We start from the raw sequence: 20,580 nt of genomic DNA, 5'->3' as shown, positions 1-20,580 counted from the left end.
AGTTTTTCGCTATCTTAGTTTCATTATGGACGATAGACAGACATGATTTTTACGGAATATATCATGTTTTGGGAATATGGATTTTGACATCATGTTGTTTGCTCTTGTGGATTGGATGTGATGTATTTTACTGAATCAGGAATGACAAAGACAATGGGATACCGAGACTGGAGATGGCAGGCGCTTTGGTGGCATCATTTCTTTCTCTTGTGGACTACAATATACGGACAGACTCGTTACAGTATACCAGAGGAACTGAAACAGGGCTCTGTGGTAGGAAATCTTGCAAAAGATCTAGATTTGGGACTATCAGAGATTTTTGACCGTAGGCTGCGTGTCGCCTCTGAGGCTGGTAAGCAGTATTTCAGTGTGGATGCGGGGAAGGGCGAGCTGGTGGTAAATGACAGAATAGACAGAGAGGCTTTGTGTGGACAAAGCGCCAGCTGTGTTCTACCTCTGCAGGTTGTAATAGAGGACCCACTGCAGTTACACCGAATAGAGGTGGAAATAAAAGATATTAACGACAATTCTCCGCGTTTCATTTCAAATGAGCTGTCTTTGAAAATAGCCGAATTAGCTTTAGTGGGCACCCGTTTTCTTTTGGAGAGCGCAACGGACCCTGATGTTGGAAGCAATTCTCTCAAAACGTACACTCTCAGTAAAAATGAGTGTTGTTCCCTTAAAATTAAAGAAATTGAAGGAGGCAAGACGGTGCCTGAACTTGTTTTAGAGAAGCCCCTCGATCGAGAGAAAAAAGCAGTTCACACACTTTTACTAACAGCATTAGACGGTGGTAATCCAGTAAGATCTGGAACATCACAGATAACCATTCATGTACTTGATTCAAATGATAATTTTCCTGTGTTTGAGAAAAATGTTTACAAAGTAACCCTGGATGAAAAAAGCATGAAGGGGACCCTCGTTATAAAACCGAAGGCAACAGACGCAGATGAAGGTCTGAATGGTGAAATTGAATTTTCGTTTGGCTCTCGTACACCAGATTTTGTATTGTCAATGTTTGATATTAACACAGTAACTGGTGAAATCTCTCTAAAGGGGGAGTTGGACTATGAAACAACCAAATCATTTGATATTGATATAATTGCTAAAGACAAAGGTAGTCCTGAAATGGAGGGCCACTGTCGCGTTCAAGTTGATATTACTGATTTCAATGATAATGCTCCTCAAATTGTCCTCACATCTCAACCAAAGCCAGTGCGTGAGGATGCACCAAGTGGCACAGTGGTGGCTTTGATCAGTGCTCGAGATCTTGACTCCGGTGATAACGGTAAAGTGACATTGCAGCTTCCTAAGGGTTCTCCCTTTACTCTAAAACCTTCCTTTTCCAATAATTACGCTCTGGTAACCAGTGGTCCTTTGGACAGAGAGAGTTTCTCAGAGTACAATATTGAGATAACAGTCATTGATTCAGGCTCTCCTCCTCTCTCCAGTAAGAAAACTATACAATTCAGCATAACTGATGTGAATGACAACCCTCCTGTATTCACTCAGCCCTCTTATAGTGTGTATTTAAAAGAGAATGGAGTACCAGGCTCTATCCTGTACTCAGTATCAGCATCTGACCTAGATTTTGGTGAAAACGCCAAAATCTCCTACTCTATACTGGACTCTAAAGTGCAGGACGTTTCTGTGTCCTCTTATGTTTACATTAACTCAGATAACGGCAGCATCTACAGCATGCACTCGTTTGACTATGAGAAACTGAAGGTGTTTCAGATTCAGGTTCAGGCAAAGGACCAGGGCTCTCCGTCTCTCAGCAGCAACACCACTGTCCATGTTTTTATCCTGGACCAGAACGACAATGCTCCCGCTGTTATTTACCCCTCCTCCGCTGCCATGGGCTCCCTCTCTCATCAGAGGATGCCCCGCTCGGCTAAAGCGGGTCACCTGGTTACTAAGGTGACGGCCGTGGACGCAGACTCGGGCCACAACGCGTGGATCTCCTACAAAGTGTCGGAGGCCACAGACGCCTCTCTGTTCACTGTCAATCTGTACACAGGGGAGGTGAGGACTAAACGCGCTGTGTCCGAGCAGGACGACTCCTCTCAGAGGCTGCTTATAGAGATCAAGGACGACGGGGAACCGGTCCAGTCCGCCACCGTCACGGTGTCCATCCTGCTGGAGGACGGCCTCCATGAGCCCATCTTAGACCTCCGACAGAAAGCGGTCGAGCCCAGCAAGAAAACTGGCAGAATCACCCTTTATTTGATCCTCTCTCTGGCCTCGATTTCCGTGCTGTCTCTGGTGACTTTTCTCATCTTAGCGGTGAAATGCATCAGGAACAGTAGAAGCAGCGCGAGTTGCTGCACGAGACAGAGTGACTGTGACGATTACAAGAACCCCAACAGAAACCTGCAGATTCAGCTCAACACTGATGGACCTATAAAGTACGTGGAGGTCCTGGGAGGAGACATGTTGTCTCAGAGTCAGTCCTTCAGGTCCTGTATGTCTCCCATGTCAGAGTACAGTGATTTCACTCTGATTAAACCCAGCAGCACCACTGACTTTAAGGAGGTCATCAGTGTCCTGGATGCGTCTTTACCCGACAGCACCTGGACCTTTGAGAGCCAGCAGGTGAGCCATAGCCATAAAAAATAAGCAAGATGAAACTGTTTTTAATTAACTCGTATGTCACTTCTTTATGATATAGGAAACCAAAATACATGGGCATTGTATGCCTTTATTTACAAAAAAGTATGTTAATTTAATGTAAGATTAGGTTTCTGCATATAAAACAACACCATGTGTTTAAATCCGGATTACCACATCTTTGCAATGGGTTACATTAGTTTGACATGTTTTTCTGCCTTACACTGCCTTTTTATTATATGCGACAATATTTTTAATGAAACCTATTTAAAGGTAAAATTGAGTGTAGAGGGAAACCTGATTGAAAACCCCGCCCCCCTGCGGATGCAAATAGTATTGCTTAAATGACAAATTGGTTTGACCATGAGATTTTTCAATAAGAGCATGTGAATTAATTATTCCAATATATAAAAAGTTTAATATAATGTTCCTTAGATTATGTTAAATTGACTTTTTGTCAGCCGTAAAATCTTCCTGCTGTCCCTCCACTTTCACTTTTCTCTAAAACTTTGAATGAATGAATGACTTTATTTCGAACCAAAATTTTACATAAGATAAACAAAAGTTAAAAAAAAGACCAAAGTAACAGTGTCCGAAAAGGAGTAGGAAGAAGTAAAACTTATATATCCGTACCCCTATGTTACATTTCTTCTGTTAGTCAGTTCTCAAATGAGTGTGGTGTTGGTTCCTGTCAGTGGAAGTGCAGTGACTGGAAAGTTTTCACTGTGTGAGTGTGTGAGCTCTGTGTGACAGAGCTGGTCCTGCCCTGTCTTCCAATGAGAGGGAAGGCCTCTGTGGTACTTCCCCGCCCACGAGGGGAGTGAGGCGGAGGACACAGAGCAGAGTTTCACTGAGGGCAGAAAATACTTTGATTTTCGTCTTGTTTTCTCGTAAAAAGCGCAGTCATGATCACGTCAAAACTCCCCATTGCTCTGTTTTTAAAACGGAAATGTTTTCCATCGAGCCTGACAGCCTCGTGTTAACATTACTATGGATACGCTACGGTGAAAGAAGAACTTGAAAACTTTTCCATTCTCCGATCCTCGGAGCGCAGCACAATGGACTCCAGACAGAGGAAGCGCTCCGGAGGAGGGAGGCTGTGGAGGCTCTGCTTCTATCTGGCTTGCGTCTCCTGTACGTCCGCTCAGCTCAGCTACTCTGTATCGGAGGAACTAAACCCAGGCTCTGTGGTTGGAAACATCGCGAAAGATTTGAGTCTTTCTGCTCAACGGATGGTTCAGAGGAGGTTGCGGGTGGTCTCGGAATCCACAACGCAGTATTTTGAGGTAAAGGAAGCGACTGGCGAGTTAGTTATTAAAGAAAAAATTGACAGGGAGCAACTGTGTGAAATAAGTTCAGCATGTTCACTACACCTTCAAATAGTTCTGGAGGTTCCTTTAGATAGTCATCGCGTTGTGGTGGACATTCTGGATGTGAATGATAATGCACCGCAGTTTTCAACAAGCAACATTTCTTTGGAGATATCAGAGGCGGCTACGCCGGGCACAAGGTTTCGCCTGGAGAGCGCACACGACCCAGATGTTGGGACCAACTCGTTACGCACTTACCATCTTGCAGCAAATGACTTCTTTATTTTGAAAGTGGAAACTAAAAGTGATGGCAGCAAGTTTCCGGAGCTCGTGGTGGATAAATCTTTGGACAGGGAGACGCAGGCCTCGTTTCGCCTGTTGCTCACTGCTGTCGATGGGGGTCAGCCGGAGAAATCTGGCTCGACACTTTTGCTCATTAAAATTCTGGATGTAAACGACAATTCGCCAGTGTTTGACGAGCCGGTGAAGACTGTTAAGTTATTAGAAAATGTTGCACGGGGCACTTTAGTAACTAAACTGAACGCGTCTGACGCGGATTTGGGGAACAATGGAGAAATATCTTTCCTTTTTAGTAAATACACGCCGGAACGCGTTCTCAACCTTTTCAGTGTGGATTCTAAAAGCGGGGAGATCCGTGTGAAGGGGGACGTGGATTACGAAAAGGCCGCTAGATATCATATCACAGTGCAGGCCAGAGATGGAGGCTCTCCTGCCATGGAGGGCTCCTGTAACGTCATAGTGGACATCATTGATGCGAATGACAACACACCAGAGGTCACACTGACGTCACTGACTAGTCATATCGGGGAGGACTCAGCACCAGAGACTGTGATAGCCCTCATCAGTGCCCGGGACCTGGACTCGGGGGTGAATGGGGAAGTTACACTGTCAATCCAACCAGGTTTGCCATTCAAACTTAATTCAGCTTTTGGCATGCATTACAGCCTCACCACTGCTGGAAATCTGGACCGTGAGACTGTCCCTGAGTACACAGTGGTCATCAAGGCCACTGATGCTGGATCCCCTCCTCTTTCGTCACAAACCACCTTTGTTGTGAAGCTCTCTGATGTAAATGACAATGCCCCCACCTTCTCTCAGCCTTCATACTCTGTGGATGTCCCAGAGAACAATGCTCCCAGTGCCCCAATCGCTGCTGTTTCAGCCACTGATCCAGACCTGGGTGACAATGCTCGCATCTCTTACTCCATCCTTTCCAGCATGGTCCAGGGTTCCCCCATCTCTTCCTACGTCTACATAAACCCAGAGAATGGCCACATCTACAGCATGCGCTCCCTGGATCATGAGCAGCTCAATGCTTTCCGCATTGAGGTGCAGGCTCGGGATGCTGGGGTGCCCCCTCGGACAGCAAACGTTACTGTGCATGTGTTTGTGGTGGATGTAAATGACAATGCACCAGTAATTGTACACCCCTCCTACCCAAAAGGCAAAAGATTAGAGCTCACTGTGCCCCCTTCAGCTGGCCCAGGGCACCTCATAAATAAACTTGTAGGGGTGGATGCAGACAGCGGGCACAATGCATGGCTGTTTTACTCCATCACCCCTGGTCCAAATGCTGGCATGTTCCGTATTGGGGCACACAGTGGTGAGCTACGTACAACACGCAAGTGGGCCGAGGAGGAAGTGGGCTCAACATATGACATCATGATCACCATCCAGGACAATGGCGACCCACCTAAGTCCACCTCTGTGAACATTACAGTAACTGTGGATGAGAAGGGCTCGGCCATCGACGCTCCTACTAGCCCTCGTCACACACCCTTCTACCACCGAACGGGGATGTCAGACATCACCCTGTATCTAATCATCTCTCTAGCTTGTGTATCAGCTGTTTCCTTCATCACCTTTGCTGTCCTCATGGTACGCTGCCTCAGGCACCAAGGCCCAGGGCTGGGAGACTCTGACTGCTGCTGCTACGGAAGCCACAGGTCCAGTCGCTACCATCAGAGACCCGGCAAGGATCTGCACCTGCAGCTCAATACTGATGGACCAATCCGCTACATGGAGGTGGTGGGAGGCCCCCAGGAGCCCCACACCCGCACCTACAGGCCCTGCTACTCCACCCTATCCAGCCGAAGTGACTTTGTATTTATGAAGACACCCATGCTGAGTCACAACAACACACTCAACATGACACTCAGCAGGAAACACCTTATGAACTCAGCTTGTGAGGTGAGGGGATTAAGTGGGAGAGCAAGCATGGCATCTGTAGAATATGCACAATAAGCCAAATATAGGTGTTTTAAAATCCATAGACAGGTTTGAGAAATGCAATCTCAGAAAACCTTCAAATGTGGTGTTAATGTTATAATGGTATGTAACAGTAAAATGAATGAGTCACAACTAGATGTCCTGATTCACATAGTTCTGCAGTTTTTCTCTCAAGGCTCTGTTGTTTTAGCAGGATGCTGCTTCTCAGTGTTGGGAGAAAATTATCAGAGCTGTGTTGTCCCAATTCACAGTTTAGAGCTTAATATTTATTCTGACCCTGAGGCTAGAAAATTTGGTTGGTAACTATTTCTGACTTCTAGAAACTATAGTGGCTGAAAGAAACTGATTAAAAAAGACACAGATGAAGAGAGATTCATGCAGGAAGAACAGAGGTTGGTGGATAAGTAAGAAAGGGAGAGACAGAAGAGGTCCTCACAGATGGAGGGGAGGAGACAAACATGAAAATTCGTCCTGCAGTTTTGGCTAAGGGAAATGGCTGGGAGAGAGAAGAGAACAGGATGACAGAGAGAGAGAGACATGTGGGGCAAAGGAGAGGAAAAGAGCTGAGGAAACAAAATGGTGAGAGGAGTGGAGGGGAAGAGTCAAAGAATAAAGCAGTAGCTGAAAAACAGGAATTCAAGGGGTCAGTGGCCTGACCCCTGACTTCCTGTTGTCCTCTGAACCCTTGGTGATTGGTTCCAGGACTCAGCACATCACATGAGGGAGGCTGTGCTGTGTGTATTCATTCAGAACAGATTTTTATTTTTCTATTTTTAATTTCACTTTTAGATCCTGTGTAGTGAATGTCCCATATTTTTATGTGGTCATTGAATAAGAAAACTGAAAAAAGCAAACCATGATTCATGATTCATTCAAGAGAACTGAGTCGAAAAAGGGGAGTTTTCTTCTTCAAACTTTTTTAAATATTAGCTTTAGTTGTGTAATTTAAATGTAGAATTAATAATTAAATTATTTGGTAAATATTTCTTCCCCAAACATCAAGATGTTTACCCTCGTGTCTGTTTAGTATCTAAAAGAGCCCTCATGCCTCTGTATTGCGTAGAAACTCTGTGTGCTGAATTAGGTTGTCCCTGAGGTCAGCAGGGTACCATCTGTCTCTCTGCTCTAGTGACACGTGTGCAATGAGGACAACAGAGGAATAGAAAGCAAGGGATAGATAAAGGAACAGGAAGGATGGCTTTACACACGTGTGCCACAGCGACAGACAGCACAGGCTATAAAGGCTTTCAGGCATCAGCCATGACTGTGGGTGTTTATGTGCTTGCAAGTGAGGTTGGCTGTACAAAACATCATACAAGGAGTTCTCCAGTAGTATGTAATTTTAGTAGGACCATGGGGCCTTTGTGTCGATTATCAGTCAGTTGACACTGGCCTTCTTATTGTGCCCCCCTATTCACACTTTATTTAAGAGTGAAACAAGGAAAAAAATCTATCACAGCAACCTTTTCTACCCTGAAATATTTATAGATTAATTGGATCATTTGATGGCTTCCAATCAGCCTGCGACATGTAAGACAAATAATTCCATGATGAAGGTGGTTCTTTGGCTCAGTGGACAAACATGTCATGTTAAAACCTGTATTTGTATTTATTCTCACCTCTGTATTAGTAAAATAAGAGATTTAAAGTAAGTTATTAATATTCCCATGACCATTCGTTCATCTTTCAGTATGAGACTGTGGGAGTTTATAAGGATTGGCGCATGCACTGAGATGCACATGCAACTTGCAAAACTAGCTCATACAGATCAGTAAAACTGGGTTTTACCTAAAGGTTATTATCCATTTATTCATGTTTCTTTAAGGGGTGGGAGGGGGGGATTACAACATTGTGCTTTACCTGAGAGATTGGATTTTTTCAATATAATGATTTTAGTTTACTGGATGTGACATTTGTAGGATTCACATCCTATTTTTCTTATATTTTTGGACTTCCTTCTGCGTAATTATTACTTAGCATTCAAGAACAATGTCTCTTGAAACAATGCAGGATACCTGTGATGACAATTTGCTCTGAATTGTATATGGTGTGTGTGTGTGTAAGAGCAACAGAAGAGGCCACTTCCTCTTTTCTGACAGAGCACAAGGTGCCGTCCAGCCACATATACAATTTGTGTCTGTGATAGGAAACTGAATCTTCCACATAGAGCACCAGATAGTCTTATATGTGTGCAGGATGTGTTTGCATGTGCCTTGTAGATATTTAATTCCTGTCAGAGAGAAAGGGATGAGACACCTTTTATTTCCTTTTTTAAACCTGGAAAAATCCTTGTCCATCATTATAGAGAAGTTGTTAACCATTAACCCAGTTTTTCATGCTTTCAGACATGAAGTCCAGATGTGCTCAAGTGCTTATCAGTCCGGCTTAAACCCTATGGTGTATCCAGTACTATAATGCATATCTATCTTAGCATGTAAGATGATAGTACTTCAACTGACTAATGTGTTGCTCTAGTTAAGGATCTCATTCTGGTTTAGTTCAGCTTGATAGTTGAATATGTAGGTGTAAGGGAGGCAGGCTGACATTCTTTAAAGCTTCCAGGATGGAATGAAAGTCTTTATTTGAATGAGATTTAGGCCAACAGAGCTGTAATCCCCTCATCTCTCTCTCTCCATTGGCCTAGTCTTCATCTGTGGTCTATTTGACCCCTCTCTCTATTCCCTGTCTTCAAATTCAACTTGCACTATGAACAACACCATGTGCTTTTTCAATATCTTTACCTCATGTATTTTAAGGGATTAATTTACTTAAGAGACTTTCTTTTTTTTTTTTTTAAAAAGGCCAAAAATAATTTAAGTTTAAGTCAGTTAGATTTTGATCCTTTCATGCCTTTTAACCTGGTTTTAAGTTACTTTCCCTGAAAGATATTGTCTAAACCATGCGTTCTGATGTGTAGGTGCAGCCAAACTGTCCTTAATGAAGCATACGTACAGTACATGAGGTTGAGAGCCCAATATTTCAGCACAGAGTCAGTAACCCTCTATTCCACATGCCTACACCCTTGCAGTGGGATCTGACCTGGGAAATGACTCGTGTGTGTCTGTGAGTGTTGGTGTGGTAAGAGCGAGTCACACAGCTGGAATGCTGGGCCTCTCTGTGGATGTTTGCCTCCAGTCGGTGCTGATCTTTTTGTCTCCCTACTAAAGCTGCCCACGCACATATACTTGTCTCTGAGTCCATTTTTAGATACATATCAACCACGCTCTGCTCTGATAAGAGTTCAGATATGTCCACCTCCTGTCATCCATTGTGGTTTTATGGTGTATGAAAAATGTTCGATTGCTGCCCTTGCAGTTTGTTATGAGGACATAACTGAGCATTGTCTTCTCTTCATCTGAATCTGGTTTCTTTTCCGGAGTGTTGAAGACTTAACTGATTGTGTTAAGTGACCACGAGGTTGAAACAGACCTTTATGTAGTTTACTCTGAAATGGAATCCACTGGCAGCTTTTTCACTCAACACTTATTTAGTTATAGGGTTGTTTAATAATCATGTAGTATTGTTCAGAATGCACTGATTGGTATACAAGGTTCAGGTTACATTATTTGTACCCGTAGGTAGATTTGTTTGAAGCCTACATGTTATCCTTCGCTCTCTGTCTCAGACTTTGTAGTGTCCTTCACTAGTCCTTAAAGACCATTAAAAAAATGCAGTCCTTTCTTTTATGGGGTGCCGCTTTCTATATTTAATTTTTTCAACAAGCTGACTTTTGTAAGTCACCATTCAATGGTGCATTAGTTCCTCTTATCTAAAAAAAGCTTCGTCCATGATGGTCACCAGCAATGCTGTTCTTTTTGATTAGGTATTTTCAGGGGTTTTCTCTCGTCTCTTTGGCTCTCTTGCTTCTCTTGCTTCTCTCCATCATTCCCTCGGGTAGAACAGCTCTTTTAATAATGCAGCACATCGTCCTGCTAGCCTCACTCTCCAGGGAGCTCTTGTGTCGATTAGGTGGTAGAATCTGGAGCCAAGCCAGGGGTCTATTCACCGCATCACTGCACAACAAGAGAGGCTGAGAGAGAGGGAAAGAGCCAGAGAGATGGAAAAGACATAGTGGCATGGCCAGTGAGGTAGAGATGGACAAGAGTGCAATTGCTTTGGAGACATTCATAGAGAGAAGCAGGGAAGCCATGAGGGAGGCTTTATCGCTGTGGATACACAGTGGTAGTTTTGTCTCCTTGAAGTTGAATCAAAATGACAATAGTTATTTTCCAAGGACTATCTGCACTCCGCATCTATCTATTTATTTTTAGAAAATATTTTTCCTTTAAAATAAGTATACGTTACAGCTTGTTTTCCCCTGATGTGTCATATTACATATTAAATACTGACCTTTCTCTGTGTGGTTGTTCACTAAGATGCTCTCTTTAGGATAAAACTCCTTTGGATATCTGATTTAACTTGGGGCTGCAATGGTTCTTTGTGAGGGCTTGTAATACATTTTTATCAGTCATAGTTCAGTTGTGCGATCATGTATTACTTTTCCTGCCTTTCCTTCTTGTTTTTTTGTCCTCTTCTATAAGCAGAGCCCCATTTTTCTCTGCTTGTGTGTGTGTGTGTGTGTGTGTGTGTGTGTGTGTGTGTGTGTGTGTGTGTGTGTGTGTGTGTGTGTGTGTGCGCACTATTCCTCTGCAGATTTAATGCTCCACCGCTTTGGAACAACTGGGATGCTTGAGCATACAGATATCTGTTGCCAACTTAAAATTAGTTGAGAAAAGGCTTTCTACATCCCAGATATACATCATCCACATTAACAACACATTAGCCACAAACCAACATCCCTTGAACACCCAAGACCCTTCCAGCTGTTGTTACAATGAAACAGAAAATTCATGTTGCATCTTATTTTCTCTTCACAGCAAAAGCCCCCCAACAATGACTGGCGCTTCACACAGGGACCGAGACCCGGACCTAGCGGGTGAGTAAACTGAGCAACACACAGACACGCAGGGAGCTCATCATAAGACAGAGGGAGAGATGATGGATGAGAAATGTAATGAGGAGGGGGATGGTAGCGATTGCTGTAGCTATAAGAACTCAATGCCTGCATGATGCTGAATAAAAAGTACAGATGACATCAATACACAATGCAACCATCAGAATCTGACTCTGAGCTACACTGTTGTTCAGATCTACTGTGTGGTTGCCTGTTGATCTATGACTGTAATCAGTGAATTCAGATTCTTGCTTTACAATCCTAAATGAGCATCTCTGCCTGGTTTCAGGCTGCTTCATAAAATGGCTGCCGCAGCCTCCACTCCCCCTCCCCCCTCTGTTCCTCTCCTCTCTGCGCTCTCTGAGTCTGTGCGCCATCACTCAGTACTACTGATGAGGGACGGGGACCACAGCTAGTGGGGGGATGGGACAGTGTTTTTATCCTTCTTGCTCTCTGTCTTCATGGGAGAGATCGTGCAGACGGGTTATTTTACATTTCATTGTGTAACACTATAGTGACTGGCCTATTAAAAGACAATAGATGAACTGTGTTTTGTCATTGCAGCTGTGTGTTGTAGTGATTTTATGTTTTAATGGTTTATGAATGCCATGCTCATAGTGTGTGGTATAAAATGGAGAATGTGCAGTCAGAGTTTTCACAACAGTGATTACGCAACACATGAGTCAAAGCTTCTCCCTAAAACATACCAGCTGGGGCAGAAAGGAAAATGTCAGACACACACAAAAAACACACACCACTGCTGCAATACACTTAGGTTAGGGATACATTGGATATCATTCATGTTACTATTTTTTCGCTGAGATCTAGAGCTGAATATCTTAGCTTTTCACTCAAATACACAATGATTCTGTTCAGACTGTATAACGTGTTGTGTTTTTAGTCCCCACATGCCATACGGTACACACATACGATGGACGCCGAAGAGTGGGACAAGGTACAAACTTAGACATAGACGCTGTATGATCACTCCCTGTTCTTAGCAGCTGATTGGTGTTCAGAGGAACCTGATCACAGTTGAGCTGATAAGAGCAGAGATTGGTTTGAATCTTTTAGGTAGTGCACTGCAGTTGAGTGCTGTGCTGTGTGTAGGTGTACCTAACCCATAGCTTCTGTTAGTCTCCCTAAAGGTTTGATGGGGTTTGTTGATCGATGTGCATAGGCCACAATGCCTGCTGTGGCGTAGAAAGGATTGTTAAACTTTTGAGTTTGCGTGCAGTGTTTTGTAGATCTGTTCTGCCTTGTTTGTGTGCTATTGCTTTACATGAAGTCATTATAGTCTGAGAGCTCTTGTTCTCTCTTCTTCTACAAGACTGGCTTACCATACAGCGCTTCCTTTGATGTATATGTCTGTGATGGTTGTAGCTCAACATCACCACATGTGGCTTTTCACGTGATTTATCCACTTGATGACTACAAACACAGGACAATGAAGTCAGCTGTTTCTTGATCTTTTTTTAAAAAAAACCTGTTAGTGATTCAGAAGTTTCTTAGTGAAGTAAAGAGCTCTTGTGTTAAACCCTCAACGTCGACATCTACATGAGCCAAACGTCAGCATGTGCACAATTTGAAGTTTGAAGTACAGAACTGTGCAAAAGTCTGAGGCCACCACCAGCTTTGTTGTTTTAACACATATTCTACAGGCAAAGGTCAGTGTATAGTGCTTCCGCCTTTTCACATCTTTAACTCTGTTGGGAAGAATGTTTTGACATTTTCTTCAGTAACCTTCTGGTATGTTACACCAGGCTTCTTTTAGCTTTTCCCAGAGTTCCTCTTTAGATCCAGGCTATACTTTTATTTTTTCTCTGTCCAGGTGATACCATTCTGTCTCTGTAATAGTCAGTTCTGGACTCTGTGGAGGTCAGTCCTTGACTGTCAGTGTTGTATCAGATGTGTTTCATATAAGTGTGCTTGGGTTCGTAGTCATACTGAAATAAAACCGTTCCCAATCAGACGCCTTCAAGAAAGAGTAGCATGATGAATTACAATAAGATTACTGAAACAACAAATCTAATAGTGGCCTCAGACTTTTGCACAGTACTGTAAATATCTAGATGTTCTCTGCAAAGCAACAAGGAGAACTGTCCCTGGAGATAAAACATGTCATGTAAGGTTGCCGCAGAAAATCAGATAATTTTGTCTAGTCAACGAAGCACATCTCTCTGAACCACAGTTCACAATGTTGCCCACAGGAAGTGATAATATTGACCACAGGAAGCACTTAACACAGCCAAGCGATGTGATAAGTACAGAGACATGCTACTTTAGCACAAATGAAGCATTCGCTTTTATCTTTAGCGATGTGAAGTGGCGCAAAATGGCTGTCCTTCCTTTACTGTGTCTGCCCTTAGGCAGCCTGTTTCTTGTTTGATGCCTCACTTAGGACATGAATGTTCCTCTCCCTCAGTGTCTCTCAGGCACTGAACTGAAAACCACCTTAGAGATTTGGCAGTGAAATCTGCTCTTAAACAAATCCCTCTTTCAGTCATTTCTTACTCTTCCCCTTGTTGTGTCATTTGCTCTCTCAAGTCGATGGAGCAGAGTTTTCTGTCTTTGTTTTGAAATATTCAGGAGTGTTGTTCTTTGTGCATCACATTCATTTAACACACTGGACCTGATTCCTATGTGCTTTATACCTGATGTGTGGCTGACTTTCCTTTAGAGCTTTAAAACTCCACCAGAACCTTTTACCGATATCCCTGTAGGCTAATGATCCTCCGTTAAATACCACCAGGGTTTCTTAACACCCTAACATTTTGAATAAGCAGTGTATTACCCTCACACACATTTGTTTATGATCTTTACAGCTCTAGAAGCAGCATCAATGATTATTTGAAATAACTTGATGGTTGAAGTGTGATTGTTTTTAAAAGTATCATGAAGTTACCTCACTATAATTTGATTACATATGGAAACCACGATCTTTAATCCAGAGATTGAGGTTTATTAGCATTCTGGTAACAAGAGAAGAGTTGGGATTAAAGCATGGTGATCTAGCTTTCAATCGTGGAGCTTAGTTGTGTTTGTCACAGGTGTGAGAATGGAAATGAGCATAATAGATGACAGGTCTGCTTTCTCCTCTGTTCTCCACACATGCAAATTGCAGACTTTAAATAAACAAGCCTTTGAAGGTGAAGTTTACCCAGATGGAAATAGTTAATGCTCACTGAGCTCTACGTGTGTGACTATACAGACAGCTATTTCCTTTAAAGGGGGGGACTCATTAAATATTTACTGATATTTACAAGTCTTGCTCATGGCCATAACAGATAGAGTGTTAGTGTTGTACAGTGTTTGCTGTGTGTGAATCCTGAAAACCTGCTTGTTACTGTGTGCCTGTGTGCAGACACACTTGTACATGGGTTAAAAAGAGTGTATTAGGAGGTGCGCGTTTGTTTGAGACACACCCTGTTTTGTAAACTATACATCCTCCTTGTTATCCCTGCTGCCTACAGGCTGTGTCCTTCATCGTCAGCTGCTTTGCCTTTACACCATAAACCACCAACTGTCAAACCAGTCAGCTAAACACACACACACACACACACACACACACACACACAAACACACACAAACACACACACGCACACACACACACACACACACACACACACACACACACACACACACACACACACACACACACACACACACACACACACACACACACACACACACTGGAGATGATGATGAACCAGTTATTTACACTTGCTCTTCCCTCGTTTCTGCCATAGGGCTACTGGAGGACCTGAGGTTGCTATGGGAACTGGCCCCTGGCCCCAACCCCCAACTGAGGCTGAGCAGCTCCAGGCCCTGATGGCTGCAGCTAACGGTGAGTCCCATACCTCCTCACCTTTTGTTTCTATCCTCTATCACTGTATCTTCTCTTTCCAAATAACTTACTATCTCTTCACACGCTTATCGAGTGTGCGTGGGCAGAGCCGGTCTATTTAGGTTTCTGTTTGGTTGGAGGGCAACAAGCCAGACTCACTCATTGATGTAGCTCTCTGAGTCCACATCGATGTTTCCATGTCGTACTTGTGCACCAAAAATATAGCCAGAGCAGGCCTGGGGTGATATCAAGACAGTGGACTTTACTACCTGCACTTGGTTTTGTAAACCGTACAGTTTCTGTGTTGAAATCAATAACATGACATAGATGCATGTTTCCACTGTACACACTGATCACCTGCAGGGTTTCATCATAAGCAGAGCCCTATACAAGAAGAGTTTTAATATACATCCTCGAGTTTATTGAAACCGAAGATTCCCATATTTTAGAACACCTCTACTATCCTATGTCTGTTTTCTTGCAGTGAAACACAGGAATGATTATATTAAGTCCTGAGATAATAACACTGAACATAGTGTCACTTGATAAAAGTAAAATTCAATGATCATGGGGGGGACAAACTGTTTCGATGATGTATTGCCAAATGGCCCTGGTCATTGTTTCCACTGTTTTGTAACCATTGACACATTACATCTCCCTCTCTACACACACACACACACACACACACACACACTCACACACACACACATACACACACACACAAACCCTCCCCCATCTTGGACACTGCATGGGACATGGTGTGATGTTTTTCCACCAGAGTAAACCGAGAGCCTAAGAGAGGAAAGGCTCTTTCCTAGGAATAGTGGTAACCTGCATGTCAGCACAGACTTAGACAGAGTGCACATTTGGTGCCATCAGGAAGGAAAGAACAATTGGAGCATGTGATTAATACTGAAGGTCATCTCTCTTCTAAATGTAATATGTTAAAGCACAACATGGGAGTAAAAACACTGTGAGAGCAGACAAAGGATAAGAAGTTATGTTTCTCCATTAGTGCTTTGGCTCTTTGGAAACCAGTGCAGTTAGCATGACAGATTTTGTCTGCATATGTGTTTATATAAGCTGAGAGGAGCTACAAGATGGGGGAGGGAGCGTTTGTGTCTCTGGCCCTGCAATGCAGGGGCTGTAGGAGAATTATATGAGGAGCAGCTACGTCATGCGCATGCACTGTCAGGGGGAGTGATAGAAAACCAGAAACACAGAGTTTTATCCTGTTAAAAAAAAATAACAGGGACACTTCATGCAGCCAAATAATTAGTTACAGCTTCCCTGGTTTCCCTTTTGTTCATACTTTGTCTGTTGGTCTAGTTTTAGCGTAGCTCACTGCAACTTTGTGTTTTTTCATGAGCATCGAGATATGTGTAAATTAAATCTTTCTTCAAGTAATTTCCTTACTTCAAAGGAAGCTTAAAAAATTAATTGGTCTGCTCTACTTTATGACCTCTTTCCATTTCACTACTTTAAAATTACACTGTCATACTAAAACTTTCAAATTCCTGTTGTCTAACAAGTTTCATCCCTCTCTCCTCTCCCTCCTCACCCGTTATTCCCCCACTCTGTCTCTCTTCCCACCAGAAGTGAGTGAGGCTACAGCCACCCTGGGGCCCGGCACCATGGGCTTGAGCACCCGCTACAGCCCCCAGTTCACCCTGCAGCATGTGCCCGACTACCGTCAGAACGTCTACATCCCTGGAAGCACGGCCACCCTCACCTCCAATCCCCAGCAGCAGCAGGCCACGGCCCAGCAGGCCGCCCAGCAGGCGCTGCCACCGCCCCAGGTCTCAGCTCAGCCTGAGCCTCCCAAGGCCGCCCAGACCCCCGCCTCCAAAAAGAAGTCCACCAAGAAGGAGAAGAAGTAAAGCTGGACGGACAGACGTGTAGAAATGACAAACCCGGCCTGATCTGATGAGAAATTCAACCCCCCATACCCCCCCATTAGGTGTCCCTCTGCTCTGCTGTCACGCTCATGCTAGCCACGGTCTAAATTATGAGAGCAAATCCCCCTGACCACATGGACATGTTGATGGGTCTTTGAAAGAGTGTCTTGAAGAATCTGAATGTGCTGAAGGCTGTTACTGGTGGTGATAACCTGTGCTGTGCTAAAGGTGGTGTATTGCTCATGAAGTCTCTGTCTGTAGAACATTTTGGCAGGGTATGGGGGGTTTTAAACATGATTTTTTTTTTTTTTGTGGCAAAATTAAATGATCTTGGACAAAGAGATTCAGTGTGAGAAACCTTGCTGGGATGCCAAGGCTATACGCAGTGATGTATTCAGAGATGAAATGTTAATGTCTTTCATGTTGGATTTATTGTGCTCTTTCCCTGAGGTGGAAAGTCCGCTATTGTAAAGTACGCTAGCTGCCATCAGTTAGATCACTATATAGGGTCAGCCTTGCAGGATCTTAAAGCATAAGTCCTGGAGACATAAGGCTGCTGTTAAACAGGTATTAAAAAATCATCTGCATGCTCTTTAAGGTTCAAAACACTTATACTAGTTTAGAGTTGCAAACTATGCATTGCAAAATCAAAGAGGAGGACATCCTGAATTTGTTATCCTCCCTCTAATCGCGGGTCAATAAAATGCACATGTAGCATTTACTTGACACAAAAGGAAAGATACTTTTGTAATCATAATTTAAAAAAAAAAGTTTATTCCCCCGATATTTTTATGACCTGAGCATGCACCCAGAGGGAGGGCTGGCAGAGAGAGAGATGCCATGGGGTGTTGTCATTGAGTCCTGAGCTGTGCTGTCCATGCAGGTGGTAAAGCAGCAGGGACCAGCTTCTAGTACAACAAGCTCCAGATGGGCACAAGCATGTCCTGCTGCCCTCCTACCCTCCCTCCTCTCACCCAGATTGTGTCCTACCAACACTCACTTTCCAAATGAGAGCCAAACAAAGAGAAATGCACTGTCTGTATCCTGGGGAATAGATAGTAGGGTTAGTAATCACTTCAGTCTTAGATGTGATCAACTTCAGTGTTAAGGAGTTTCTAGACACTCAAGTGTTTCCCCTCACTATCCTAAAGTGCTGAAGAAACTTCTTGATGTGGCACCGTAACATGTTTTTTCTTTGGGAGATAAAGATTCGATAGCATAGAGAAATTGTCTGTATAAGATTTAAGGTCTTTACTTTGCCGTCCATCTGTCCATCACGCCTCTGGCCAGAGACAACTACATGAGAAAAGGCAGCTTGCAGGCTGGGTCAGGCAGTCAGAGGGGGTGTGTCGAGGGGTAAACAGACTGAGGTTAAATCAACTAGAGGTGGGAAACAACTTTGGCTCTGCTCTACCTACTGAATGTACAGAGGAACCACTGGTGACACCCCTTAAACCTTCTCTTATGCACTGACCCAGGTAGAGGGCAACACGGCTGTCCCTGTTGGTGAGGAGAAACCACTCGAGAGCCCTCAGAAACATCCCTCCTCCATTTAAATCAATGGTGAATCCTCAGCCTGTCTACCCCTCATCTCCCCTCTTACTCTCTGCTCCTGTGAGGCTCTCCCCCACTGTAAATAAACACGAGTCCTGTCGATGGTATGAGCCAGTTTGTACAGTAGGGAACATGTCCAACATTTTCAAAATAAGAGTCCCTCTCCACAAGGCGTGGCTTACTACTGGAATGTGTTGCATTTTGTTTTTCAAAAAAAAATTAAGAAAACCACAGTTAAAAAAAAAAAAGATTAAAACCTGAGATGTTCTTCAACAGTTTGTGTTGCAATGTAGTAACTAAGCACCATGGAAGCCAACTAACTCTTCAGTGTAAATAAAGAATTAAAGATAACTTTAGATAAGTAAACAAAGTGACACACGTAGACTAGTTAACTTGTGATATGTGTTGCGCATATTTTTGTGTTCATTTTCTCTCTATCTTTTATCACCCTCTAAAGAAAGAAAACAAAAAAATATGGAAATGTTTCTATCCTTCTGTAACCTCTTAATGTTCTTTTGCGGTGATTTTATCTTGTGCATTTGTGAAAGAATGCCTCTCATTCTCTTTCTGTCCATATGAACAAATGATTATAAATATTATATATGTGTAAGTCCGTCCGCTGCTGAATTAATACTACTCTATCCTGCTGTATTATCTTTCTTATCAAATGCTTAGCCCCCACGCTTTACCCCTGTGTTACTCTCTTATTTTTATGCTAATATTTATATTGCTGTTTTATTTTCTCTTGAACACTGACATTTCAAATAAAAACATTCTGAAATAATTTAATGTTTGTGTTTGCATGCTTTCCTCGTTGTAATATGTAACTGACACAGGCAGTTTGCCTTACTTACATAACTTCTCCTATTAATTAATAAGATTTTCTTGTGAGAAGTATAAATCTTTATCCCTTTCGGGGCCTATTTTTGTGTCTGTGTGACCCACATTCAGCAGGACTCCAGCTGTCCTTGTAAGTTTTGCTCCATCCTGCTCCATTTCAGGCATTCTTGCTGGATGTGCAGGAGATTAAACAGCATAAAATGAAGACAATATAGAGGTTAAAAAAAGTGATGTCTAAAGCCAGATCTTCATAGACTGTGCTGCCCTTTTTCTTTTGTACTGTTCCTTCATCATAACAAGAATAAGAAGAAGGATTTGGGTACAACGATACTTCTGTTAAAATTATCCAATCTACCAACAAGTGAGTCTCACTGATTTGGAAGAAAAAGTGGCCTTGAATTACATAGGTAAGACAATGAACCAACAATCTGGATGCACACTGCATAAAACACAAAGATTAAAATATATTTTTTTGCTGTAGGATTTTAAATTACACATTTTATAATATATTTAATTTAAGTGATTAAAACTAGGTCAGCAAAATTAGGATTGAAAGGCTTTTTCCTCACTGTTGTAAAAACCTTGTTCCAGCATATTAATGTGTACAGTAAGGCACTGATTTAAAACAACTAATATATGTGTCTGCTTTTTACTCCATACAGAAAACAGAATAATAAAAACAATGATTAAAAAAATGTAGTAAATTAAACATCTACATTCCTTGTTAACTCTCTGCCGTCTCATCGCAGTGGATTTGCATGTTGTGAATCTGTACTTTAAGAGATCCTGGGGCCACTGCAGGGAACATGGCAGCCTGCTCAGTCTCTTTGTGCCTTCCACAAGGTCTTACACAATAACATAGGACCCTATAAATAGCCCACAAGACGTCACTGAGCACAACAAAAGGAGCAGGCTTTGGTTCTCTGCTGCAGATGTTGGGGGATGAAGGAATGGAGATGATGTTAGAGGCATGAGTCAGGCGTGTCGTTGATGCTTCAGCCTGACAGCCTGAAAATAATCACATAGAACCACAACAGAGAGAACACAGATTAAAAACCCTTTTGTTTTTCTAAAAAGTAAGAAGTTGTAGTTTTTTTAACAGATGTCATTTTTTATTATTAAAAGCATTCGTTCAAGACAAAATCATTTAACGATCACAAACTTGACTAAATAAAAATTTCAAAACTATAAATGTGACAATACAGTTGTTTAAACAGCATCACTCGCGTGGAAAAACTACAGATTCATACTCAAAATGGCCGACTACTCTCACCCTTCCCTTAATGTTTTATGCAGTTGCCACAGCAACTGTCAGCC

General features: G+C 42.8%; 1 protein-coding gene across 35 annotated transcripts in view; it reads left to right on the top strand.

Moving 5' to 3' along the window:
- The window catches only part of LOC132981948 (protocadherin gamma-A11-like), a 292,678-nt gene extending 273,471 nt beyond the window's left edge, over positions 1 to 19,207 (top strand). For 14 of the 35 annotated variants that reach the window (XM_061048109.1, XM_061048103.1, XM_061048102.1 and 11 more), the window contains exons 2-5: positions 11,048 to 11,106; positions 12,026 to 12,079; positions 14,874 to 14,971; positions 16,568 to 19,207. In XM_061048109.1, coding sequence (XP_060904092.1) covers positions 11,048 to 11,106; positions 12,026 to 12,079; positions 14,874 to 14,971; positions 16,568 to 16,851 — 495 coding nt within the window. In that variant the 3' untranslated portion in view covers positions 16,852 to 19,207. Of the gene's footprint in view, positions 1 to 795; positions 2,596 to 3,404; positions 6,132 to 11,044; positions 11,107 to 12,025; positions 12,080 to 14,873; positions 14,972 to 16,567 lie in introns of those variants that run through there. The other 21 variants (XM_061048125.1, XM_061048119.1, XM_061048118.1 and 18 more) reach the window with 8 other exon arrangements.
- Positions 19,208 to 20,580: the final 1,373 nt, after the last annotated feature.

The sequence above is a fragment of the Labrus mixtus genome, chromosome 10 (genome assembly GCF_963584025.1).
Source record: "Labrus mixtus chromosome 10, fLabMix1.1, whole genome shotgun sequence".
NCBI lineage: Eukaryota > Metazoa > Chordata > Actinopteri > Labriformes > Labridae > Labrus > Labrus mixtus.
This window is presented reverse-complemented; position numbering and strand designations above follow the sequence as displayed.